The 27,637-nt window shown below is 43.4% G+C and overlaps 1 protein-coding gene across 1 annotated transcript in view; it reads right to left on the bottom strand.

Moving 5' to 3' along the window:
• MAN2A1 (mannosidase alpha class 2A member 1) overlaps positions 1 to 27,173 on the bottom strand; it is a 123,546-nt gene extending 96,373 nt beyond the window's left edge. Inside the window, exons 1-2 of the mRNA XM_088477671.1 lie at positions 26,598 to 27,173; positions 10,343 to 10,603 (exon numbers count right to left, since the gene is read on the bottom strand). Of these exons, the coding sequence (XP_088333797.1) occupies positions 10,343 to 10,603; positions 26,598 to 26,732 (396 nt within the window). The 5' untranslated portion in view covers positions 26,733 to 27,173. The remainder of the gene's footprint in view (positions 1 to 10,342; positions 10,604 to 26,597) is intronic.
• Positions 27,174 to 27,637: the final 464 nt, after the last annotated feature.

Genomic DNA, 27,637 nt, shown 5'->3' with positions numbered 1-27,637 from the left:
TCCCCCAAAGGGAGGCCCGGACCGTCAGGCCGCAGGCTTGTCATCTGGCTTGGGGGCCGGACGTCTGGTACTCCATGCCTGATTCCGGGGCTTGACCGATTTCTTAGGGCCAGCCTGTCGAGGAAACGACTGTGGTTTGGGCCTGCCCTGGGCCCTAGATGACCGAAAGGACGATGGTCCAGAACCAGAAGGAGCAGCGGCCGACGGGAGACAAGCAGATTTGGCTGCCGCCAGCGTGGCCACAATCTTATCCAGATCCGGACCGAAGAGAACTTCTCCGGTAAACGGCAACGCTTCCAGACCTTTCTTGGAATCTGCGTCCGCCTTCCAGGATCGCAGCCACAAGGTGCGACGAGCAGCTACCGCTGCTGAAGAAATTTTAGACACCAGAGTACTAATGTCTAGAGCCGCCTCGTTGATGTAGGTGGCCGAATCACGGAGATTGCCAATCAACTCCGCCAGTTCGGCCGGACAGTCGGATTCAAAAGAAGCCTCTAATGAATCCGCCCAGCGCTCCATCGCTCTGGCAACCCAGCAAATGGCCATAGCCGGCCGTGCTGCCCCCCCTGCAAGGGAATAAGCGGACTTCAGGCAGATTTCTACCTTGCGGTCCGTAGCATCCTTAAGGGAGGACATGGATGGCATCGGCAATGTGGCACTACGGACAAGACGGGTCACGTGAGAATCCACCTGTGGAGGAGATTCCCACTTAGCAAAATAATTATCCGCGAACGGATAAGCCACCGCCAGGCGTCTCTGCGGCTGGTATCTTTTGCCAGGTTGTTTCCACGCCTCCTCTAAATGGTCCACCAACTGACCCGAAAGAGGAAAGACTGTGGCATCGCCCTTCACATCTTTGAAAAAGGCATACTTAGATTTAGCCGCTGGGGGAACTTCGTCCTCAATCACCAAGGCTGTGCGGACCGCCCGAATAAGTCCAGGAATATATACTTTGGACTTAGCATCAGCGTCCTTAGTATGGAGAGGTTCCTGATCGTAAGGATCCAGAATCTCCCCATCATCAGACGTCCCTTCGTCATCCTCATAAGGAGCGGACAGAGACGCCACCGGCCTTTTATGAGGCCGCATCACAGACTCCCCTTGCAACACATCCGACAAGTGCTGTACAGAACTCGTCAGGGAGTTAACCCACGCTGGCTCCTGAGAACCCGGGAGCGGGGAAATAGGGAGACTGTGGGGTACCACCAATTGTCGTGGGAACCCCCGCATGGGTGACGACACCACAGACTGCTGGGACAAACCCATCGGAGTAAACGCGGGTTGCGGAGCTAACTGACCCACTAAAGCTGTTAACGCCTGAGCGAAACAAGCCCAGGGCGGCTCCTGTACCGGTGCTGTAACCGTAATAGGCCGCGCCATGGACAAACACTGCCGGCAAAGGCCCTCCGCGCTACCCTCCCCCTCCGCTAACGGTACTTTGCACGTGGTACACTGTAGCCAGAGGGGAAAATCACTTTCAGACATGATGGCACCACGTATGTGACCTCTCTCACCAATTAAGTATTAAATAGGCGAGAGACCACCCTGCAGCACCGCACGGCAAGGGCTTTAGCAGAAAGAACAGGGACAGTAATAAAGCTGACAGTTTAGAGAAGAAAAGTTACAGGCAGCGCTAGCACAGTCACATACAATGCAGAGAAATAACAATTCCTGCACTAACAGCGCTGATCACTCAACTACACAGACACAGGGCCTGGTAGGACACAGCGCTGCATACACAGACCTGAGCCACAGCGGAGGAGAGGTATGCGGGGGGACCCAGACCACGATGCTTCCGTCCAGCACTTCCAGCAGCGTTCACCATGCGCTCTGAGAAGATGGCCGCCGAGGAGCAGAGAGGAAGCTGGCCTGGGGGAGGAGCGCTGCCACAGGACCAGTCGGAAGCATGCAGAGAGGGCTGTGTGCAGCGGGGGAGGCGCCGGCTGTGAGACAGGGAAGGCGCGCTCCCCTGGCATGCATTTAACCCCTGGGACGCCGCAGCGCTACCGCTCTGCTGCGGTCCGCTGTCCCAGGGGGTAGTGGAAAGCGCAGGTTGGTCGCCTGGCTCCACGCTGCAGCCAGTCCCCAGGGAGCCCCCTGCCTGGGGACTTAGGACCATGTGACCAGCGGGGACCCACCGCGGGACCCCGCTGCTTACCTTTGTCCCCCTTGGATCCGGCCATGGTCCGGAACATCTGGGGTCACCGCTAGCTGTGACCCCAGATGCTCACCAGCATCCCCGGATCGGTACCGGCGTTCTGGTACCGGCGGGGGTGTAGGGAAGACAGCATGGACGTCAGGACTGACCGTCCATGCTGTACATCCAGATGTGCAGCCACAGCTGCACTGAAGAAAGCTTCAGGGGCTCTTCTAGCCCCCACTCCGACAGGTGCACCCGACGCCGGCCGGGCACCAAAGTAAACTGAGGTGCCTTGGTTCGGGGGCGGGGTATAGGAGGGGGACCCTAGTGCATCCTGGGAGGCTGAAAAGCTTAACTCTATTGTGCCCAGCGACTGACGTCACACCTATACCCAAGGTATCCTGTGGATACCCTATGGACCCTGAAGTAGAAAAAAAATAAATAAATCCATTCAGGGAAATCCACTGGTGAGCTCTGTAATGCTGGCCACACACTAGACCAACTTTCATCCAACCATCCAACTAGTTGACTGGTTGGAATGAAAATCTGGTAACGTACAGGAGTAAATGATGATGAATTTGTTCAAATAACAGTTTCTGTCCATTTTCCAGTGTTTGGGAGCAAATTGCTGATTGTCATTTGCTTTCATACCTTACCAGATTTTCATTCCAACCAATCGACTAGTTGGCTGGTTGGACAGATAATCTTTAGATGTGTGGCCAGCTTAACACAAAAAGGCCTGGACGTCCACAGAAGAGAACAGTGGTGGATGATCGCAGGATCCTTTCCAAGGTGAAGAAAAAAAACAAAAACCCTTTACAACATGCAGCCAAGTGAAGAATAATCTACAAGAAGTACTCATATCATGATCCAAGTCTACCATAAAGGGAAGACTCAACGAGAGCAAATACAGAGAGTTTAACCACAAAGTGCAAATCATTTATAAGCCTCATGAATAGAAAGGCCACATTAGACTCTGCAACAAAAACAGAGAAAAAAAAAAAGCCAGTCCAGTTCTGGAGCAGCATGGTCAAAAATAAACTAAAAAAGCCACCTGTACAAGAGAGGCGGCTTGGAATGGTTCATGATCTGAAGCATACCACATCATCTGTAAAGCGCAGTGGAGGCAGTGTGAAGGCATGGATATGCATGGCTTTCCGATGGCACTGGGTCACTAGTGTTTATTATTGTTTACTTATATGGCGCCATAAGTATTCCACAGCGCCTTACAAAGTATATAAACAAATAAGTGAACAATAAACCACTGACTTCCAGTACAATACAATGCAGGACAAGGACATGGTTTATATACATTGCTACATTAGTGATCATAACACTGAAATAAGCAACAGAGTGTTAGGTGCACTAGTGGGGAGTAAGGAGTAGATGAAAGTAAAGAGAAGCACAAGAAGGTAGAGGGCCGTACTCGCAAGGGCTATTTAACACACGACGGATTTGTCAGTGGAAGTTACAAATACATTAGTACTTTCACACTGAACAAGGCACGGTCGCCATGTTACAGCTGAGATAACCACCGACTAGGACGGCTGCCGTGACGTGCCGCCTCCAGAACTTAGTGCCTCACATAACTTTATGCATGCTTTCACACACACAGGTTTCAGATGCCCGGTGGCCTTCTAGTCAATGCTTGTTTCATCCAAATAAAATTCACTGCATGTGAAAGGAAGTCATCCATACGTCCCAGAAAAAAAAAAAAAAAGTTTTTTTTTTCCGGACAGACAAAACCGTTGCGTGTGAAACTAGCCTAAGAGCTTACGTTCTAAAGGGGACGGTCAGAGAAACAGGAGTGATGCAGATGGGGGGAGACAGGGAATTATGTGAGAAGACAGAAGCAGCTGGATACATTCTGAAGTGTATAGGGATTTACTGTCCGCTTAGATTCAGCAAAAGGTAATTGGATGGCGCTTCTCAATACAGATGGACAATCACCTAAAGCGAAAGCAAACCTGGAGTTTAAGAAAAAGTGGAATATTCTGCAATGACCGAGACAACCACCTGATCTCAACTCGATCGAGCATGCATTTCACTTGCTTAAGAAAAAAAACTAAAGGTAATAGAACGCAAACAGCAACTGAGGACACCTGCAGTAAAAGCCTGGCACAGTATAACAAAGCAGGAAACCTAGCGTTTGGTGAGGTCCTTGGGGTCCAGACTTCAGGCAGTCATTGTCTGCAAAGAATTTTAAACAAAAGTTTTAAAAAATAAAATTTTATTTATGATTATGTTAATTTCTCCAATTACATTTGAGCCCCTAAAAATACAGGACTGTGTATAAAAATGGTTGCTGTTTATGAACCTCTACAATTTGAATTTATGGGACAAGAATGTGCATTTTTCGGTCTTTTTTTTCCCCCCACATATCACGTTTGGTCTCTAACCGAGGCAATAGGAGTTAGCAGTCATCCTAACACATAGAAAGTAAGCAATTCATTTTAGGTTTTAGAGTTATTAAAGGGGATTAAGCTCCAGCTCCACCTTAGTCACAATTGTCTTTTTCTATGTATATATTTTGATAAAATAAACAAATAAAGTCAGTGCGCTATTTTTGATCCACCTCACAAACATCCTTGTGGAACAACAAGTCCCAGCCTAGACCGCTTCACAAGCACAGACCAGTCTCAAATCTTGTAGTATTTCCAAAGTCGGTCCGCTAGCACCTGAAACCACACATAGTTCGGAGTCTTTTCCTTCTCTGACCCAAATTCACTCCAAGAGCAAGAAAAATCTTCTACAAATATATATTTTTATATTCATATATTTCTACATTTACTTTAGTGCTACTGTATGTAAACATAGTAGGCTACTTAATTGCACACTACCAACAAAAAATGTAGCTGTAAAGGGTGTTCAAATTAAAACTTCATTAGGAAAACAATAAAAGATAGTAAAAGATGAAAGAAAAAAAAAAAACACAAAACCATAAAAACAACTGCCTTTCAGGACTACAGGAAGTAAATGTACTACATGCACAGAGTATTGTCAGTCTGAAAATAGCTATTCTTTCAAAATAGTTTCCCTCTGAAAGAGAAAATGTCAAAGGGTACAGAAAACCAGTTAAGATAAGTGTTAGAGCAAAAGATCTTTGATAGAAAATAATTACACGAGGGCCCAAGGCCTTAACACAGCAGCGATATGAAATAGAACTGCACAGGTAACTTCAATCATGACCAGAGACAACAGGTATACAGAGGCTATATATCTCTCCAATCCATCTGTTCGATACCTGCAGAAAGCTTTCAAAAGTGGTTGGCACTATTTTTATTTATTTTTTAAATTTCCACTTTAACATCAGAAATGTTCAGTTTCCCATCAATAACCAATAAAACTAGAGTAATTGCTTTGGGATCTGAGCGAATGAGCTCTGACCTTAAATGATTTAGTATACATAGAGTGGGCACTAAACAGCTTCAGTAGGTATTCCTTAACTAGGCAACTGTAGCACAATTTTACTTTCAGTTTCATATAGAATACAAGCGTTAAATCTAGGTTCAAACTCCTGCACCGCAATAAAGTGTTGAATAAGTTTGCTAAAAAAGGTGCTATTTTAAGGTTTCCAATCTGCTTTAATATGCTGTTTTTTTTCATTAAACCTTTTTTCTGCTGCCACTATTAATAGATTAGTACATGAAAGAGCGCTATGAATTATTTTATGCGCTTTTACATGTTTTTCCATCCATTCCATAATTAATATATTTGAATGCACCAAGAATTTATTGGTGAAATTCATAGTTAAACACAGCGCTAAGATTTCTGTCCTCTGTGTGGACTACAATATTGATAATTTGTTTTAATGGGGGACAATGAACTCACGTCAAAGCGGTAGGTTAAATCAACATCTCGGAGCCCTTTAATCACTCGGACTTCAGGATACAAAAGACAAAATACACAGTACTTACTTATACCACCACCAATTAGCCCCTGTGAACACAGCCACAGGCGTCCTGGAAGAGAGGCGCCCGACATTGACGTCATCAGCCCGTCTCCGTTGCCAGGCAACCGTGCAACATGAAATAAAACAGTATGTGCACTACATCTTGCGTTCAAAACATATATTACATAGATAACAGCAAGACCGTTAGAAACCAGAAGATGGCATAGCGAATTAATCTTAATTTAGATCAATAATTTAACTCACCAGAGCGGGTTCAAAACATTTAGCGCACATATGACAGCAATACAGGCTACTAGTGTTAACCCCTTATAATAACAATTATAGTATGGAACCACAATTTAGAGAATATATATATTACCCAAATCCACATAGATATGGGACATTACTAAGTAGGGCTACTACAAAAACAACTATATATACACAATAATTAATACCCCTACTTGATACAAGTCAAATTGCCAGAGCAAAATATTCGGTACCACATCTATTAGATGACCGACTTTTGACCAAAAGGAATAAAGACACCAGGTTAAAGGGTGAAAGAGTGCCTTGGATGTGTCATTATAATGCAAAAAGTGACAACATTAGACAGTCTGTGAGGAAGCACTGGCCGATTGTCTCTACCGATCCGGATTTAAAATTGCATAATACGAGTATTATGCCTTGTTACACTTGAGGCAAAAATGGAAGAGATTGGGTAATGAGGACAGACATTACTGGGTGGGACAAAACTGTTACGCACTTTTGAAACCTAAATTGGGCTGCTTTAAATGTCTTAACGGTCTCATATGTTGGTATATGGTAGCTGGAAATTGTTTTTCACATCCACATAGTGGTTAACGATATTGCAATAGACATAGGGTTATCTACACCACACAGTATATAGTATATTTGATCACATGCCTGTGTGGTCTTGCGTATGTAGGGAAAACTGACAGGACCCTGCGTGAGTGCATGGCATTACATCCATCAGCCATTAGAGCCGCTATCAGTAATGGTGGGAGTGATCAACTGGTGGCTGGGCACTTTGTTCAAGCGAGGCATAGTGTATCCAATATCCGAAACATTATTATTGACCACATTCCCAAATCTATACGAGGGAGATAGATCTTTGAAGGTTCTGCGGTGCGAGTCCTGTTGGATCTATACACTTGAAACTCTAGCGCCTAAATGAAAATTTAGGGTTACACGGTTTCTTGTAGGTTTGATAGTGTTTCTAATAGATGCAGTACTGAATATTTTGCTCTTGCCATTTGACTATCTAGTAGGGGTATTAATTATTGTATATATAATTGTTTTTGTAGTAGCCCTACTTAGTAATGTTCTATAAATATGTGAATTTGGGTAATCTTTCCCTCTCTCTCTCTCTCTAATATTATGTGATCATAGCTTTCTCATGCACCCCATGTGCAAACTCATTTATATTAACCTGTGTCAGCTGTCTTTTTGGTAGTGTGATAGAAGCTATGTCAGGTGACTGCCTTACCTTTAAAAGCCATTAGCTGGCAGGTGAGCTTTAAACCAGGTAACATTTTTTCAGTCTAAACTATGTGATAGCAGCTAACAGGTTTTCATCAGTGTGACGGATAGTGTAGGACCTGCAGAAAGTGGGGTCACGTGATGTGGGCTGCGGGCTTAAATGCATTGATCAATTCTTGAACTAAATCCCCATTATTTATTTACTTATTTATACATCATTGTGAGTGTTTAAACATGGTGAGTGCTGGGTTTTCTGTTTTTATTTATTTAAGCAATGTGGTCACAGGCCACTTGCACCCCAGTCCTGGGAATGGCGAGTGCAGGTCTGCACCCCAAATCTAGGAGTGGCGAGTGCAGTGGATTTCTGACATATATACACACACACACACACACAGTGATAATGTGCTGTGTTAATCATTAGGCTAAGGAGTGCTTTAGCTAACTGATTCTCTAAATTGTGATTCCATATTATAATTTTTATTCTAAGGGATTAATACTAGTAGCCTGTATTGCTGTCATATGTGCGCTAAATGTTTTGAACCCGCTCCGGTGGGGTAAGTTATTGATCTAAATTAAGATTCATTCGCTATGCCATCTTCTGGTTTCTAACGGTCTTGCTGTTATCTATGTAATATATGTTTTGAACGCAAGATGTAGTGCACATACTGTTTTATTTCATGTTGCACTGTCGCCTGGCAACGGAGACGGGCTGATGACGTCAGTGTCGGGCACCTCTCTTCCGCAACACCTGTGGCCATGATCACAGGGGCTAATTGGTAGTGGTATAAGTACTGTGTATTTTGTCTTTTGTATCTTGAAGACGGAGTGATTAAACAACTCCGAGACGTTGATTAAACCTACCGCTTTGATACGAGTTCATTGACCAGAGTGCCGTGCTGCTGTTTATTGTGGGATGCCTTGCAGTGCGATCCCTTGCAGAAGGCACCCGGGAAGCCGTTGTATGATTATACAGGAGTGCCGCCCTGCATGACTGTATGTATGTATGTATGTATGTATGTATGTATGTATGTATGTATGTGTGTGTGTGTGTATATATATATATATATATATATACATACACACATATACACACACATGTTATATACATACACACTGATGTTATAAGAAAGTTGTGTCAGTCTGTTTTTTTCAAGTTGGCGCATAAACTACAGAAGATGATCATTATGTAGTGGGAACTCCTAGAAATAACCTGCACTTTGTTTCATCTCAACTAGTCAAGCTAAAGCTGATCAATAACAAAAGCAAAATTTCTGGACATCAATGCAAGAGATCAGTATGGCAAGATGCAAACGGCCGGTAAGGCATGGGGAGAGAGGTGCTTTGGGCCCGCGTTCCCTTGAATAGGATAGCCTACATATCAGTCTGTGCACGGGGCACACAGTGACATTGGTGGGTGAAGACGCTGCTGGTCACGTGGGCCACTCCTGCAACAGGGTCCATATGCAAAGCAATACAACTAGAACATATATTAAAAAAAAAAGTTGGAAGAACTGATTTCACTGTGGACAAAGCAGCGAACAACAGCTAGTGCGTGTGATATATGTGCTGTCCTCAATTTGCGAATGCTAACATTTACATTCAACTGGTGTATAACATTATACGTAAATCGTTGCAAGGTTACAGTTACGTAAACAAATGCAGAACGACTGCAAATCTTCTTTAAATTCTGTTGCCCAATACCATATAGGCTTTCAAAACAGTCCCTTGACTTATATGCTCTGAGATACTAGTGGAAAACAAACACAGTTGCTATAGGAACACAGTCCAATATACGAGGGCTGATTGAAAAGTGATGAGACTGGCACTGTTTTTCTGTCCCATAGGTAGACATGGCAATGCTATGCTGGTTATATTATGAAGCTCATACATCGATGTGTCTGAACCTGTGGTTGGACTGCCTTAGCCTTCTTTGTTTGGTCACAGCGAGTGGGAGATCTTCGTACGTTTTGTCATTGCGGATGAGAAGGACGTGTCTGAGATTACGTCAGAGATGTGTTATTGAATTTTGTGTTAAACTTGGTAAAAGCGTAAACGTCTCCATACACGTCCTCCTCATCCGCCATGACAAAATGTACAAAGATCTTCCACTCGCTGTGACCAAACAAAGAATACTACGGCAGCCCAACCGCAGGTTCAGACACATTGATGTATGAGCTTCACAATTACCAGCATAGCGATGCCACGTCTACCTATGGGACAGAAAAACAGAGGCTCATTACTTTTCAATCAGCCCTCGTACTAAAGGGCTTCTTTAGATACAAGCAACATGAATTTTGTACTCCAAAAATGATCTACTCTTAACGGTCAGTAGATCCACTTACGAAACAAAGCCAGACCTCCAAAAAAAAAAAAATCTTCAAAAATGCCAGCGACCCCCAAATTCACAATTATGCGCCAAATGACCAACGTCACTGTAGTATTACAGCCAGGGTAGACAACGAGGTCAGTGCAAGGACAGAGTTTAGACGAACCTGTGTAACTATCAAATAAAACTTGAACAGAAAAGACATATGAAAATAAAAATAAAAAGCAACACCTACAGTATACTACCTCCTGTAAGGATGCCGATTTTGTTTCGGATATACTGCATTTGGAAATGTCACTTGATTTTTAGAAACTTTATATAAAACAGCTACTTTAGGAATAAAATTCATGAGAATAAATAAAAAGACAGAATCAATTCATTACCGGAAGTACCAATTCATTACCGGCAGTATGCAACACCCGATGGCAATACAGCCACTGGGATCTTAGTTAGGAATTGTGCACAACATCAAGGACATGCTTACCTGGACCTGCGATTTTTGGCTACCACTCGAAGCAGCAAACCGGCAATCCTCCTTATTTATTGAGAGCAATGCAGGTGCAGAGGGTAGTAGCTGAGAAAGTGATCCACGACTAAAGTTCATGGCTTCTGGGTTTTCCTGCCCATCTTTCACAGATTCGCTAAGGTTGATAACAGAGTCTCTTATATTAGAAATGATCTCATTATTTTCTGCCAAGAGACGCTCCAAGTGATCAATTTTTTCTTGTAATATTGACAGCTGACCCTGAAAGAAATTCAAAACAAAATAACAATCTTTGCACTCAGCGTAATGCTTACTTTTAACGTTTACAAATCACTTACACAAGATGGAGGCAGCCATTTTTTGGTCTGAACCAATATTCAAGTCTAGCAATTTACTAGTGACATTTCTGGAACATGAGGAACAAATGGGGAAATGTACTAAACCTCCTAAAGAGTGGAGTAGTGGACAAGTTACACATAGAAACCAATCAGCTTCTAGCTAGCATTTATCAAGTACATTAAAACAATATGTAGAAGCTAATTGGTTGCTATGGGAAACATCGCTTTGAATCAGCACACAGAATGGTTGTCTCCACGGATTTGAGGGCAGTGATGTACACTTAAGACAAAGGGCTTAAATAAATGACATAATATATGTATTTTAGTGTGGTGTTAGACTGTTGCTTTCTACTTACAGCTTATAATAGCCCCAGGAACTACATTGAATCAGTGTAAATCCAAGTGGGGTTCCTGTCACATTGCTGGAGATACATTTTATAAATGGTGGCTGGAGAGGGTAACTGCCCGATTCCAACAGGTGGGTGAGGAACACTAACTATTACAGTGGAAAACAGTATTTACTCATTACAGGAACTAGATAGAGATACAATTTAGTGGCTCAACTACTTTATAGAAAAAAAACTAAAATGAGGTCAAATAAAAAGTCAGCCATTACTAACACAGTAATTCTGCCTGATAAAACACCAGAAATCAACAACCATGGCAAGGTTAACATTTCCTTGCTACTGGCAATCAGTTTTTAAACATCTAGAAGGTGGTTTCCTTTGAGATCAATAGCTACATGATATTTTACTATAAATGGCAGCAGAACAACAGTGTTTTTGTGCCTTACAACAATGTGCTGCCACACAAACCGTAGTATGCCTGCTCAACATTATTACTACATGGTCTGCAACAACGCTGGGCGTTTCTTTCATACTGTGCATGCATCATCGATGTAGTGAGACCAGACTGCAATGCTGTTATTGTCCCGTACATAGGCCCTGATTCAGCGCCACTCGCTAGATGTGGTCGCTCGCTCCCAGAATATGCAAATCCAGCGATCGCATGGCAAGGCATTAGCACGCCCTCTATGTCTTGGCGAGCGATCACTGTGTGTATGCAGACGCCCACCAGCCATTCATAAGACGCCCACTTGCGCACATCATCTCCAGGAAGTGCATGAAAACATTGGTACATCAAGCACCATTGGATGTGCTCACAGCGCTTGAGGTTGACTATACCTTGCCGCAAGCACTGCGAGCACTTCAGTGTATATTTCAACTATGTGACGTGTACTATGACGCTGCCTTTTAATTATGCACACCTCTGAAATGGCGGTAAGATGCTCAGGCATGCCGGCGTTCGCACCTCCACTCCCCCGTTTATAATGTCCAGCCCCTGTTACCACCTACAAACAGCTTCCCCTGCCACTCACTCTACTGGGCTCTCTCTGCTGGGTGTGCGATTGCTTCCTGATTGCTCGTACTAGTTCACGCACACTACGATACATAAGCAATTGCATAACATCGGCCAGGAACGAGCGGCAGTTTGCGAGAGGGTCTGAATCAGGCCCATAGTCTGAAATGTACCTTTTGGCCTGAACACAGAAGAGGCGCCATTATGTGGAATGAACCAATATTCGTCCCATCTAATAGGCCGCATTTTTAGCAACATTGGTTCAATTAGTGAAAATTCAATATAAAAGAACCCATATAGGATATGCATATATATGAATAGATAGTGTTCATTTTAGCACCCTACACATGTCACAACCCGTGCAGTTCCTGTCCGGTAATTTGCAGATCAACACTGTTGTTTTTTCTGTGTGAAAGGGTCACCAGGGTCGGAGACCCGGCAATTTGGACCCGGGTTGACCCCTTCACTCAGTAAGAAACCCTGTGTTGATCTGCAAATTACCGGGTAAAAGTGCTTTACCCAGTAATTTGATTTTCTGTGTGAAAGGGGTATTATCGATATAATCCTTTTTTAGTTCCTCTAAAAACAAAAAAACAAATCGAAAAATACACAACATAAAAGGACACACTGTTTCAAGTAAGACAACCTATTGCTTTAAAAGCAAATTTTTCAGTTGTGGGTGGAATTCTCCTTTAGGGATAAAGAATGAATTAAATAAATAAGATGTGTTAAATAAGAACATGAATGGAAGTGTCCGTAGCAGATTAAAAATATATGTGAACCTGAATAGAATAGACATTACCCTGCTTGGACCATTTGACCAATCGTGGACCACACCGAGGAGTACTAAAAAGCAGCATTTTCTTATTTAACACATTTTACTTAATTCTAGCCAAAACTAAATAATTAGTTTGGGTGGAATTTACCTTCAACATACTACATTGAGATTTACACTTACAATTGAAAGGATTGATTATTGCAGACAAATGTTAAATGCCTATTCTAGATTTTAATAAAATCAGTCCGTAATACATTTCTAGGCAATTTGCTTTCCATAGAAATAGGTAAATAGAAAGTACAGATCCATCATGGCAGATTATGTACAAATTCATATCATACTCATTAGCATGCAGCACAACACGCACTTAAGCCATTTGAGAGAGTGATCTACATGGGCAGCAGTAGATCAGGAGGCATCTCCTGGCGTAGAGAGAAAATGAGCTGCAGACAGAACACATCTGGAGATATTCTCAGCATGCAATAGTAAGCAGTTAGACTAGATTCCTGGCACACGTAAGATTGCTGAACATATCCAAGTAAAATTCATCTGCCAAACTACAGTGCACAGTGTAACATGAAACAAATGGGAGGGTTAGGTTTAGGGCTCCCGGGGGGACTTAGGGTTAGGCACCCCCCCCGGGAGGGTTAGGGTTAGGCTAGGGGGAGGGAGGATTAGTGTTAGGCACCCCCGGGGGGGACTTGGGGTTAGGCAGCGGGGAAGGGGGTGGTTAGGCACTTAGAGGGGGGGATTAGAGTTAAGCACTTGGGGGGGAAGCTAGGGTTAGGCACCCCTAAGGAGTGCGGCCGACGGTATTTCATACCAATTCCCCCAGAACCCCTACTGGTTCTGAATTATATTGGCTCTCACTGTGGCTAAACTCAACCATTTGTCAGTGAGGTCAAGCAGTCTGACAGCAAATCAAATTGAAATTCAATTGCATGAGGAAACATTGCCAGGCTGTCACTGTGCTGCGGGAGCTTCAAGAGACAGATCAAAGTTTCATCTTATGAAAAGTTGCTGCCTAGGACAGTGGTTCCCAAACTGTGTACCGTGGCACCCTGGGGTGAGTCGGGACACTTGCAGGGGTGCCTCAGGATGGTGGTCCAGCACCAAATCAAATTATTTATGGTCAATGTAATATAAATATGTAGACAAACAGAAGCGCAAACCTGTCCACCACCGCATAAGTGACCCTAAGGATGACAGATAGTAAACTAGTAAAGTGAAGTAAATTGTGCTATTTTTTTTTTCTGAATTTCTCAACGAACTTTTGGCTTAGGGGTGCCAGGAAAACAATACCGATACTCTAGGACGCCATGATTCAAAAAAGTTTGGGAACCACTGGCCTAGGAGATACCATATCCTCAACACAGACATGTAAGTAATGTGAATGTGCTACAGGTTGGGTGCATAGGGTGTTTTTTAGCGGAAAGAAAGGAATTAGAGAAGTAAAAGAGGGGTGAATGTGTTAGACGAGGGGAGGGAGGGTTACCAATTCTGTAATAAATGACACTTATAGCTGTGTAAAAGGACCATGCAAAAAACATCTTATGAAACAATGGTCAAATGCGAAAAATGTAAACATAACAGCGGGGGTCGGGGGCATATACAGATGTGTCCTCTTGCATATTTGCCGCTTTCACAGGATATCGCGCCACTCATGGCATGAGACGCAACACCTCTACCCGCTCGCGGGTAAGCATTAGCTCCCATGACTCCATAGAACTGCATGGTGCAAATGCAGCGTGCGGCATGGTGTAACATAGTGCACGCGGCTAATCTCATGGCTCGATGCGTGCGCACGTTTGTAGCGTGATAACTGGCAGCAGAAAGATGCACAAGTATAGCATTACTTGTACTGCTGTTCCAAATCTGGAAATCCATCTTAAAGACTGGCCTGGCAAAGCAGTAAGTTCCCCCTTACTGCTTCGTGCCAGTAACATATTTTTTGTTGATAAATTGAATAGTGACAATAAAGGAAACTTTATCATTATATAATTGCGACCGAAAAAAAAAAAAAAAAAGTTACATGTCACCAGGTAAGGGCTGTATATAATAAATACATCTCTAGATCCCTGAAATAGATCTCTAAAGGCCCCCATACACTGTGCGATATGCACCTTGCGATGCGACGGCCGATCCAATGGCCGACATATCGAGCGGTGCCCACACATGGAGTGATCAGGTGGCCGACCATCCGATATGCCGGCACCCCTCCCTATCAGTGCATGGGATCGTACATCGCTCCCCCAGATCACCTGAACATGCAGAAAGATCTGGGGGAGCGATGTACAATCCCACGGGAGCACGCACTGGCCTATATCATACCCACACACGGAACGATATAGCAGTGATATCGTTCCAATCCATCGAATCGGCTGCTACGTATATCGCACAGTGTATGGGGGCCTTCACTTTATAAAAAAAAAAAAAACAATTTTCAGTTACCTTGCTAATGCTAGTTTACACAACCAGTATCAAGATTACGTTGCTATAACAAAAAGAAATCATTTTATTATTAAAGGTGACTGTTGCGACAGTTATTACAGTAGAAGACTTAAAAAAAGTACTCTACCTACAATTAGACAGCATATTTATTTTGTACAGTACAGTAATGCAAGCTTCCCATGTGAATGGACTCCCCTACCCTGCTCTAGAGAAGCTACTAAGGCAAAGCAGACAGGCCCAAATACAATCTACAATGTAGATGGGCCTTCAATCAATAACACTTATCAGTGCCTCAGGCAAGTGTAGTGGAACTACAAAGCACAAAATGTCCTGTTACAGGGTATGCATAAACTTGTAGTTCTAAAACAGCTGTAGAGCTATTGGTTGCAATGGCGCCACGTAATGCACTTTAACTATACTCATGGTACCTAAACCACCGTAAAGGGATGATCCACTGCTCACGCACTGGGGGAGATGTATAAAACGCTGAAGCGGCATCAGCGCACGTTATGTCAGCACTGACCCGGCTCTCCAGCGCAGGTGAGTGGCGCTTCTTCCCCTCCCCCTACGCAACCTACTTACCTTACTACGCAGCGGTCCGGAGGCAGGAAGGGCGGGTGGGGTGCGCTGCTCCGCTCTGGCCGGCCCGGCAGTGGACGCTTGGAGATGACGTCATCTCCAAGCGCCACTGAAGCCAATCAGGCGGCATGCGGCACAACCCGGGTCATCATATCCTGGGCCGCTCCATTTACATTGCAGGGTGACATGGGAATGACCAGTGCTCAACCCTGCAAGCTAGCCAAGGCGGATAGCCGGGATGATCACCGACTAAAATCCCAGGTTGATGCGTGTTCACATGCCATCAACCACGGGATTTTTCAGTCGGTGTAAAACTGTTATAAGCATCATTCAATTTTACCCAACTTTACAGGGGATTTGTTAAAGATAAAGTGGGATTAATCAATTACCTACATCCTTAGGACTCTGGCCCTGATTCAGAGCCGGACGCTTCATTATTACATGTTATTGAATCTCTGAATGTTCAATGTATTCTATCGGACCAGATAGTCCTATGTAGTGCGGATGTTACTAGCCTCTACACCTGCATACCACATGCTTTAGGTGTGGAGGCAGTACGTAAATTGATCACTGACAATCCACACTACATTGGTCCTCCGGTAGAATTTTTCATACAACTCTTAACATTAATACTTACGAGAAATTATTTTTTATATAATGGAAAGTATTACTTACAACAGGCGGGGTGTGCGATGGGGTCGAATGTGGCCCCATCGTACGCCAACGCTTTTATGTATGATGTGGAACGCAAACTTTTCTATGACGATGGCCACTTATATGCCCCTATTGTGACATACCTTCGTTACATAGACGACTTATTTTTGGTATGGTCGGGTACTACAACACAGTTGGAGGAATTATTAAATGCACATAATCAAACTGACAGTGTTGTAAAACTCACTTACAAAATAGATAAGAAAAATATACAATTTTTGGATGTGGATATTAAATTGTTGGGCAAAAAATTGGTTACTTCGCTATACACAAAGGACACAGATCGCAACACTTTGTTGCAACATAACAGCTTTCACCCTTTGCCTTTGCGCAAGGGTTTACCTTTTTCCCAATTCATTAGGGTCAAACGTATTACCTCCGATGAAACCCAAGTGGAATCAGCATTAAATGACATGCTGGAAAAATTTGTCCAACGTGGATATCATAGACAAGAATTGGATAAAATCAAAAACAAAGTGCTTAATATGACGAGAGAACAAGTATTGACATCAAATAGAACAAGAAACACAAATAATCGTGTGAAATGTTTGCCTTGGGTGAATAGATATTCCACCAACAGCAACTCTATAGCAAAGAAAGCCAAGCAATGGTGGCCCATTGTGAATACCGACCAACAATTACCGACTTTGATCGGAACTCGACTTATGCCTTGCTACACTAGAAGTCGTAATATAGGAGATAAAGTAGTTAAATTAGATATTACTGGCATGTCGGCAACTAGACCCACCCGCTTTTTAAGCCATCGAATGGGGTGCTATAGATGTCTTGGCTGTGTAACCTATAGGTCACTACTAGTGGGTGATACATTTTCGCACCCTCATACAGGGAAAAGATACAAAATTAATTTTGCATTAACTTGTACATCTACCTTTGTTGTTTATATGTTGTTTTGCCCATGTGGCCAGTGCTACGTGGGCAAAACGGAGAGAAAATTCAAAGAGCGCATGGCCCTTCACCGCAGCGCTATAAGACAGGCCATTGAAACTGGTCAGGCAGATCAACCTGTGGCCAGACACTGGATAGCAGCCAAGCACGGGGTGGCAATGATCAAAGCTATTTTGATTGATCATGTTCCACCATTAAGGCGAGGGGGTAACAGAGCTAAAATCTTGTTACAATTAGAAAGTAAATGGATATTTACGCTAAATACTATATTCCCCAAAGGTCTCAATGAAACGCTTGGCCTACAATGTTTCTTATAAATATAAGGTATATCATTATACATCTCCTTGTAGTCAATCTGTTTTCGTTTAAAAAAAAAAAAAAAAACTTTAAAAATATATATTATAGCACTTGTTAGATGAATAGTTATGGAAACTTATGACCTATTATTATTTTGTGGGTCACTTGTTATAATGTGCTGTACAATATTGGTTTATACTTATGATTGTAGGGTTAATATATATCCACAAGTTCAAAATGTATCATACATAGGTGTTTTTGTATAATTAAGTATATGCATGCCAATTTTATTGAACATGTTTCGTAAATATACTATTGCAATATCATATGCGTATTCTGTATGAGTGTAAGTGTCATTTTTATATGTTTATTTTAAAGTGTTGGTATAAGAGACGGCTGGTTGCTAGGCAACCATGCACAGCAGTCAGTGGTCCACTCACACTGCAGGCGCGGCGTGTTGACGTCATACGGATGTGCAGCATGGTCCCAGCGCGCTCCGGAGGGTGGTCGGCACTGGCGTCCTCCAGGTGAGTGTGATTATGTGTCCATGTAATTGATTTGTGTTTGTATATATGTATGTTGTTCATATTATGTCTGTATCTTGTCCCTGATGACGGGGTGACTCCCGAAACGTCGGCATATTAAAGGACTTTTATATATATCGTAACTACAGTCTCCAGAGTACCGCCTGTATTGGTATCTCATATATATTTATATATGATCCGAACCCATCCGAATTTTGCGATCCGGGGAGAGAACCGAACGTGCGTTCGGTTCCCCCGCATCTCAAATCGAGGCGAAACCATAGAGACTAAATCTCGCGGCTCGTGAGCTTTCGTCTGTATGTATATAAAGGGACCCCACGGCGACTGCCGTTTCACTCCGGCTGTGGAGACTGAACAGGGAGGGTGGGTAGTGTAGGGCTGGGAGAGGTACTACTTACCTGTGCTGGTGCTGTGTCCTGGCTGGTGCACTGCTGATCCATCTGGTGCTGTCACTGCTGTGCGGTCTGCTGTGTCCATCTGGGCTGATGCTGTTGCTGATCCATCTCGGCTGGTGCTGTGCTGTCTGCTGCGTCCATCTGGGCCAAGTTCTGGATCCGAAAAAAAAAAAAGGGGGGGGGTTTCTGTGTGTGCATGTTAGTTTTAGCTGCACAAGATACAGCAACGCAACCTAGTGCTGCCCGACTCCAGTCGTCATCAATCTGTGCTCTGGGCCCAAGTTCTGGACCCGAAAAAAAAAAAATTGTGTCTTTTGTCTATTTTTTGTCTGTGTGCACAGTACTGCACGTGTGTGAATTTTGTAACCGCACCTTGGCTACACTATTAGTGCTTGTGGCACTGCTTCAAGACCGCAGAAAATATGGAGGGCTGTCACATGGCAGGAGAACAAGGCCAAGAACCACATGTTGTAGTTCCCGCCCGCAGTCATCATGATAATGCAAGGCCGTCAACTTCCTCGTCCTCTATGAAGGCCCATGCCCAAGGGCTTAAGTCACACCGTGGATATGTTAAAGCTACTTTTACTGTAAAATCGAAAGGCAAGTTGCCTTTAGATAAACAAAAAATTGGCAATATGCCATTCACTACACGAAGTGGCAAGGAAAGGATAAGGCCTTAGCCTTTATTTATCTTGACTGCTGGTTCTGATAGCCCTTCTGCTTGTAGTAGTAGTGGTACCATTAAAAAATTTAAGTTAAGAACTTCTCCGGAAAAACCAACTGTGTGCCCTAAGAAGTCGAAATCACAAATCCCAGAGGAGAGTGCAAGTGTGTCCGCGGTTGCCATGTGCGAGCCAGACCTAAATACTAGTGTACTGGAGGATTCTCCAAGTTCTAACATTTTGTGCCCTCTGTAAATGTGGGGAAGGGCAGTCAACATCTTGCAGAAAGTGTATGTCGCCAAGTTCCAAAACTCAAAACGTAACAAGTCCAGTGTCACCTACCTGCTCCCTCTCTGTGGGATCCAAGCGCCTTCGATCTCCACCACCAACACCTGCATCATCAACATCCTCATTCGTCATCGGGAGTAGTCCTGCTGCATCCAATGTAGTTATTTGAAGCATGATTGACTCCTCTCCTATCCGTGATTCCTCAGAAGGATCCTTGATGACTACGCCTGTTGCTGCTGCTGCTGTCAGTGGATCTTCATCCCAGAAGGAGAGCAGGAGGAAGACTACTTGTAGTGTATCCTCCAAAAAACAATTAACTGTCAAACAATCGTTTGCAAGGGCAAACAAGTATGACAGCAATCGCCCAGTTGCACAGCGGATTACTGACGCCATAACAGCTATGCTGGTATTAGATGTGCTTCCAGTATCCAGTGGAATTCTACCCTCTATATGCTTCAGCGGATGGAGGAACAGCAAAAGGCCATCCAGGGCTACACAGCGGCCTATGACATAGGCCATGGAGGGGGAATGCACCTTACTCAAGCGCAGTGGAGAATAATTTCCGTGTTGTGCAAGGTTCTCAAACCCCTTGAACTTGCCACACGTGAAGTTAGTTCAGGCACTGCCAGCTTGAATCAGGTCATTCCCCTCAGACTTTTGCAAAAACAGCTGGAGAAACTGAAGGAGGAACTGAAACGGAGCGATTGCGCAAGGTATGTCGGACTGGTGGATCAAGCCCTTGATTCACTTCACCAGGATCCAAGAGTCGTCAATCTATTGAAATCTGAAAAATATAGTTTGGCGACCATTCTGGATCCTAGGTTTAAATCCTACCTTGTTAGTTTTTTTACAACAGACCGAAATCTAAAGCTATGCAAAGAGCTGTTGGTGTTTCACGTGCGGCTGCAGCTGACAATTTTTTTTACCATCATCTCCTCCTTCAGTTTCTACAGCTGCCAGGAAAAAACTAAATTTTCCTTACAGAATGCCTGCTGGTCATGCAGATCGTTCACCAAAAAATGACAACTGGTCGGGCCTGAGAGAACTGCCTACTAGTGACATGTCTTCTACCGTGACTATGTGTGATACGGTCTCCATTCACAGAATGGTAGGGGATTATTTCAGAGAACATCCTAATAGGCATGTCAGAAAGTCCCTTTAAGTACTGGCAAGAAAAAGAGGCAATTTGGAGTCCCATACACAAACTGGCTTTGCATTACGTAAGTTGCCCGCCCTCAAGTGTGCACTCCGAAAGAGTTTTCAGTGCAGCTGGCAACCTTGTCAGTGATCGGTGTAAGAGGTTACTTCCTCTAAATGTGGAAAAGATGATGTTCATTAAAATGAATTACAAATTCCACGATGAAGATCTCTACCAACAATTACATCAAAAAGTTACAGAGGCGCCTATGGTGGATTCCAGCGGGGATGAATATATTGTGTGAAGAGGAGGATCTACACACTGATGGGGATGATGAGGACGATGACAACTTGTAATGTAAAGCCAGTCTGTGTATGGGATCATTTTCATTTCCATGTTCAAAGCACATTGGCAGCTTGTTTTATGGAGTCCTAACAAACCAATAATTTCAGCCACAATTGGCAGTCCTTGTCGCTGAAATGATTGGTTTGTTAAACCGTGAATGTCCTGTTTCGTATACAACATAAGGGTGGGTGGGAAGGCCCAAGGACTATTCCATCTTGTACCTTTTTCCTTTCCATTATGTGCTGGTTGGGGCATTGCTGCCTGACATTTTAAATTAATGTTATGTTTGGTTTAGGAACCAATGATTTGTTTTTAAATTAATTTATTATCAATTTTACATCCAGGGGCTGCACCAATGAATTTCTTTTTATTAGTATTCAGCCCGGTGCTGCACCAATGAATTGTTTTTTTTATTAATTTATCATCACATTTTACAGCCAGGAGTTGCACCAACTATCAATTCTTCAATCCTCAAGGGTGTCCCAACCATCATCTTTGCAAAGTCCTCAACTCTATTAATAATTATATCAATCAGTTTTGAGCCAGCAAGCTGGATGCAACCTTTTGGCCCTTTAACTAAATGACAAAAATCAATATTGTGACCTGTGAGGTGGTCAAAATTGACTGGAAACAAGTGGAAATAAATGTTATTGAGGTTATTAATACTGTAGGATCAAAAGAAATGCCCATTTTATGCGATTTTAGCTGTTTTTTTTTATTTTTAAAAAAAAAATCCAGATCCAAAACCCAAAAACAAAACACGGAGGTGAGGTTTTGGCAAAAACAATCCAGATCCAAAACCAGGGGATCGGCGTGCACATCTCTCTCTCTCATATTATATATATATATATATATATATATATATATATACATACATACATACATACATACATACACACACACATACACTTCATCATCTCTTCTGAAACAAAACTTTCTAAAATAAGTGCAAAGCTAGAGAAAGGTTTTACACAACGGCAGAATGTGATAGCAAATTTGTAGTGAACACATTTTTTAGACATAGAAAAGTAAACTAGGAATCACTGGTGATATTACTGACAGTCTCAGGCAACCCAGGAGAATTGCATAACAGACAAAACAGTGAAATTTCATATTGTTAAGCTGGATACACACCTATACAGTCATCGGGCAGTCTGCACAGTGTAGGGGTGGTTGACAGAGGGTCACACTGGAGACAGACTGCACAGCTGATCGGGACAGTTTTACCAGATCAGCCGCAATCGAAAAAGTGTGTACCCACCCAGCTTTAGACTGAGAAGATTACACTGCTAACAAAAGGCAAATTAGATTGTTTATCATTTACAAATTCAATTGCGGGATTTACTTAAGAAGATGTTGCCAAAGATAATGCTTAAGCCAAAACAAACAGCTTACACTAGACTGCTTAAAGTGAAACTATTAATTGTTGCTAAAAAGCTATGCACCATGTTATTAAGTAATAGCCAAAATCTGACAAAGCAAAAAAAATATTGTTACGAGAATGTTCAAGACTGTTTCAGGGATGTGCAGTCAGGATAGGCAGAACCTCCCCTGTCATACTCCTGAGATTTGATATCAAAATGATTAGAACAGTACAAAGAAGATATTTATAATTTAGAAACATCTTCTTTGTTTATTGTAATCATTTTTTAGTTAACACCAGCTTTGTGGAGCTCCCTGGGACTGCAGGGAGACTGGAAATGAGGCTGAAACAGCTCAGCCTTGCTTCTGAATGTCAGATACTGCTTGCAGAGCTGGGGGCAGGGCCACACCATGGGCAGCAGGATGCACAGAAGACAGCTAATAGAGGCATGCCTCTGAGTATGAGAGGGCGTGCCTTGAGCACTGATGGACACCTTGGATGTGTCATGTGAGCAGGAAGTGCACTGCAGTGTTTAGAGATCAGATCTCAGTCAGCAGGAGCAAGAAAAGACAGTGATGCAGGTAGGAGAATCAATGGACACTGAAGCTTAATTTAGTGAGGGGAGAGTTACAGTGAGTAGGGGGTGAGACAGGCTCCCAACAGAATACAGGACTGTAAACACTGGTTAGTAATGTTGGCAACACTGCTGTAGCAAAAATTTCCTGGATGTTACAGCAGAAGTGTAATGTGCATATTATCTGTTATGTAAACATGTGATACTTATACTATCCAAAACAATATTAGAATACATTGCAAGGGTCAGCATAAGGGAAGGAAGTCACTGTGTATTTTCATATTCTCATATGAAAATGATGTCTATACAAGAAGGATTTTTTATTTGAAAATATAAGAGCACATATACTACATAGATAATTTGATGATGTAAATGTGATCAGTTAGATCCCAAGAAAGATTACACTAAACTAAAGGCCAAATTAACAATAAATAAATGGTAAAACGGCAGAGTGTTTATAGAACATAAGGAAGCAATAATATTACATGAAAAAAAATAGCAAGACTATTGGCAGACAGCTGTTTCCTGAATACAGTTCTAAGAAATAAATCAATATACTGGAGAAAATGTATGAAAGTTGTATACTTTGCGTTTGTAACCTGGCCCTACAAAAACAAAATATAGAGGGGGATTGGTTGATATGGGTTACAGCATGTTTGAAATTACCATTTTTATAACTGTCCCTAGCTTTACGGATTCCATAACCGAGGTGAGAGTTAAGATTGGTACACACTAGACAATATATTGGACGATATATCGTCTTGAGGCAAATCTTGTGTCGTTCATCGTATCTTCTGATCTGCTGTGCATGCACGGCGGATCAGAAGATCTGGCGCCCGACACCATGCGGTGGGGGAACGATATATCGGGCGGTTCGCACACCATACCATGCAGTGTGTACGGACCGCCCAATATATCGTGCCATCGCTAGGTACGCACATCGTCTAGTGTGTACCCAGCTTAAGTATTGTATTCAGTGATGGAACCTACAGCCACTGCTGGTTGTACAGCTGCTAGTACAGTCAGGAGTGTGTGTTGGACGAGAAGGTGAGAGGGGACAACGCAGTCCACCTTCCTGAGGCCCCAAACCGCTTCTCTGAGCATATGTGGAGGCTATACTATGCATGCACTAGGTCTCACACATGCTCAGACAAAGAGAGGACAGACCAGCCCTATTCCGATTCCAGTTACGTGGCACAACAAATATAAGGTGTTCCACCAAATTGTATTAATTTTCTTCAAACCAAATGGTGAGCCAATAAAATAAGAGCAATTACAGTATGAAACCAAGTGTATCCAATGGATAAGAACAATGACTGGAATAGACCAACCAGTAGCTCTAGCATCAGCATGTTGAAAAAACATTAAAACAATCATTAGCTAGACCAAAGGTTCTTGACCTTTTTTCCAGCTGGGCATCCCCTGGCAGCCCATATACAAAGCAAAACATTTGCAATGAATATAACGGCTATTTCATAAATATATTGGGGCCTGTTTTATATACGCTAAAGATATGATTTAAAAATTTGTTTTAACAAATACAAGGTTATCAAATCTGTGGACTTTGATGTTTTAACTTTAATGATTACCTTTTTTTTTTTACAACTATTATTTTAAAATCAAGTAGTAACTGGTAAAATGTATTATAACACGCAATATCATAGGCTGATGTTATGTTGAAGTATGTGATCCGCAACCTCACTTATTAGGAAACTGCTTTTTTAAGTGTCTAATTATCTCATGGATATATAACTATAAGTTGGGTGCTGTTGTTCTAAGTGTGGGGCAGGTCCCGATATAATTGATGGCAAGGAAACAAATAAGTATTTTAACAAAGTGCAAGGGGTGTTTTAGGGATCAGCCTCCAAAACAGGGAGGAAGATACAGCGAGTGTCTCAGCTACTATACCAGATAGGCTGTTGGGGTAATGAGCTTCTGGTCATGGCCTTGCCATGGATAGCTGGCAAAACCTGCCCCACACCCTCCTGCCATTGCTGAAGTGTTATTACTACTGAACACCACAGCAAGTAGATAGACCATCTCTAACCCAATCAGGATATTAGAAAGATTTTAAAGGTTTCCAAACCCAGTAGCATTAATGTGTGCAATAGTGTTTTTAAAACAAAATGTAAATGCTTCCTTATGGCCCAAGAAGGTGCAATTATATAATCAAATCAGTGTTCATAAGTAGGTTACCAATAAATGTATGCCAGCCCTAATAGCAATAAAGACTTTCGAAGCCACTGATTATTTTGGCAACTTAAATGCTATTACTACTTTTTGAGAAACTATATTGAAAACCATTGCTCAATAATCTGATTTACTGTTTTCCTATAGGTCGTTCACAGTAAGTTTGTAACAGTTTTAAAATCCACTAAGTAAAATGGTCTTTAACTTAACTTTCTTTATATTGTACATAAAATAGTGACAGGTGTCACTACAAGAGAATCTCTAGCACAAGTGCTTATGCCAAAAATAAGAATTACAAATACTAGCACCTGAGACCAAGAACAAAACACAACATGTCTTTCTGTAGCACAACTGAAGTGTGCACATCTAAACAGAGAAAACACAGAATTTGCAATTGCACCCTGCAAATAGGTGCTGAAGCACCTAAATGTTATCAATGATTTACCAAACCAAGGCAATGTAATGCCTTTCAAACACACCAAATGTAAACCTGATGCCCTTATAGTCCATGCTCTCCTGCTTTCAGTGGCATGCTACACTCAGGTATGTTTGGAGGGGTATATCAGATATGGGCAGGTTATCAGCGCAGACTGCAAAGCCTACGCTCATCCTTAAATACCCCTCCACCTCTAATCCTTTCAACTGAACACAAAAGACTTGGGACAGGAAAACTAACATATTTGTGACTCCTCCTCCTCCCCCCCCCCAACACTCCACATGCTGGTAAAATATAGTGGCTTTATCAGTGGAAAACATTTCCTAGTAATGAGCACAAGGGGCATTTCCATGAACGCAAGTCAGGATTAGACACTGCAGATAACAGCCCCCTAGTGCCCATACATACACCTACAGGACAGCTCTCGTACATGCCAAAACTAATGAAAAGTTCAGTCACTCTGTCTACAACATACTGTATTGCCCAACTCATATGTCACACAGCTCAAACCCAACAGCAGCCATGTGTAGTCAGCATAACACACATCAGTAAGGTGCTCTTATACAGACACATTATGCTGTGTAATATAATGAACATTTACTTATATAGTGCCAGCATATTCTGTTGTGCTTTACAATTGGGAATAAACCAGTAACAGTCCAGATATACTATAGAGTGTAAATAAGAAGGGGAACGGTTGGGGTAGCAGTGTATGTACCATGGGGTGCTGTGCGGGGCACAGGTAGGCAATATATGGGGGCGATGAGGTGAGCAAGTAATAAGACATCACCTGTCAGGTACAGGAGGCACAAGTCAGACACATTACTGTAAGAGGCAGCACAGAGCAATGGGCACAGGGCATAAGGGGTAAGTGCCAGCTGTCAGCGCTTCTCTCACCTTGGGGAAGGTCCCCTCTCTGTGGGGGCTCTTGGGCTGGTCAAACTGCCCCCGGTCCAGCATCAGGTAGAGGGAGAAGATCACCACGCAGAAAATAGCGCTGCCGAGCACCGTGATCTGCCGGCTCAGCTTCATAGTCCCCGGCCGCCCCAGCTCTGCTCCGCCGCAGCCCGGGTCACGCCAACCAGCTCTCACACAATCACACCTGCTGCACCCAGCCCCGGGCACCGGCTGTCACATACCCCGGCCCCGCAGCTCGCACCGCGGCAGGGCAAACTTCCCCTTCATGGGGAGAGCACACAGCGGGAAAGTTACAGCCTCCCCCCCGGAGCGGGCACACCGCCAACGGACACAGCGGAGCAGCTTCCCCCTAGCAGGGCTCCGGGACTTCCGCAGAGTGATTGCCGTCACAGCCGGGTATCAGCTCGGGGGAAGTAACGTGCTAGGCTCGGCCGCCGCTTCTCTGCCAATCCCGCCCGGCTATGCTGCTCCTGTCCCGCTTCCTCTCAGCCTACAGCTCCCGGCCAGCAATCCACACAACTCCAGCCAGCGGCGCGGCTCTACGGTGCACTCACTCACCGAGGGGCGGGGGCTACGCGGGAGGGGCGGGGCGATGTGAGATGGGGACGGGGCACATCTGCCGGACGCGTCATTATTACTCAGCCCCGACATGTGAGTGCGTTGACGCTGATGGGCTGGCCGATGGGTGGCTGTGTACCGAGCTACTAGTATATATCTATAATAGTATCTATATACTGTGTATCTGTGCATGAGCTAGACACGGGAGGATGCGATGCGCATCCATCGTGTAGGGTTATCATCAGTATATCAGTATGGATCTCTTATGCAGAGGAGAAGTGCATAGCGGTGTTACAGCTCTCTTGTACTGTTTGCATTACTGAAACCCAATACTTCCCGAAGGCTATATCTGGGCGTCAGCCAGACTTGTACAGTTACAGACGTCCCTGGGCTGGCTGCGTTGTCACTCATGCTGGACATGACATGTACTGTAAACATACTGTCTGCACTGATCTTTGTTT

Source organism: Taudactylus pleione, unplaced genomic scaffold, assembly GCF_031769625.1.
Source record: "Taudactylus pleione unplaced genomic scaffold, aTauple2 ptg000202l, whole genome shotgun sequence".
Lineage (NCBI taxonomy): Eukaryota > Metazoa > Chordata > Amphibia > Anura > Myobatrachidae > Taudactylus > Taudactylus pleione.
This window is presented reverse-complemented; position numbering and strand designations above follow the sequence as displayed.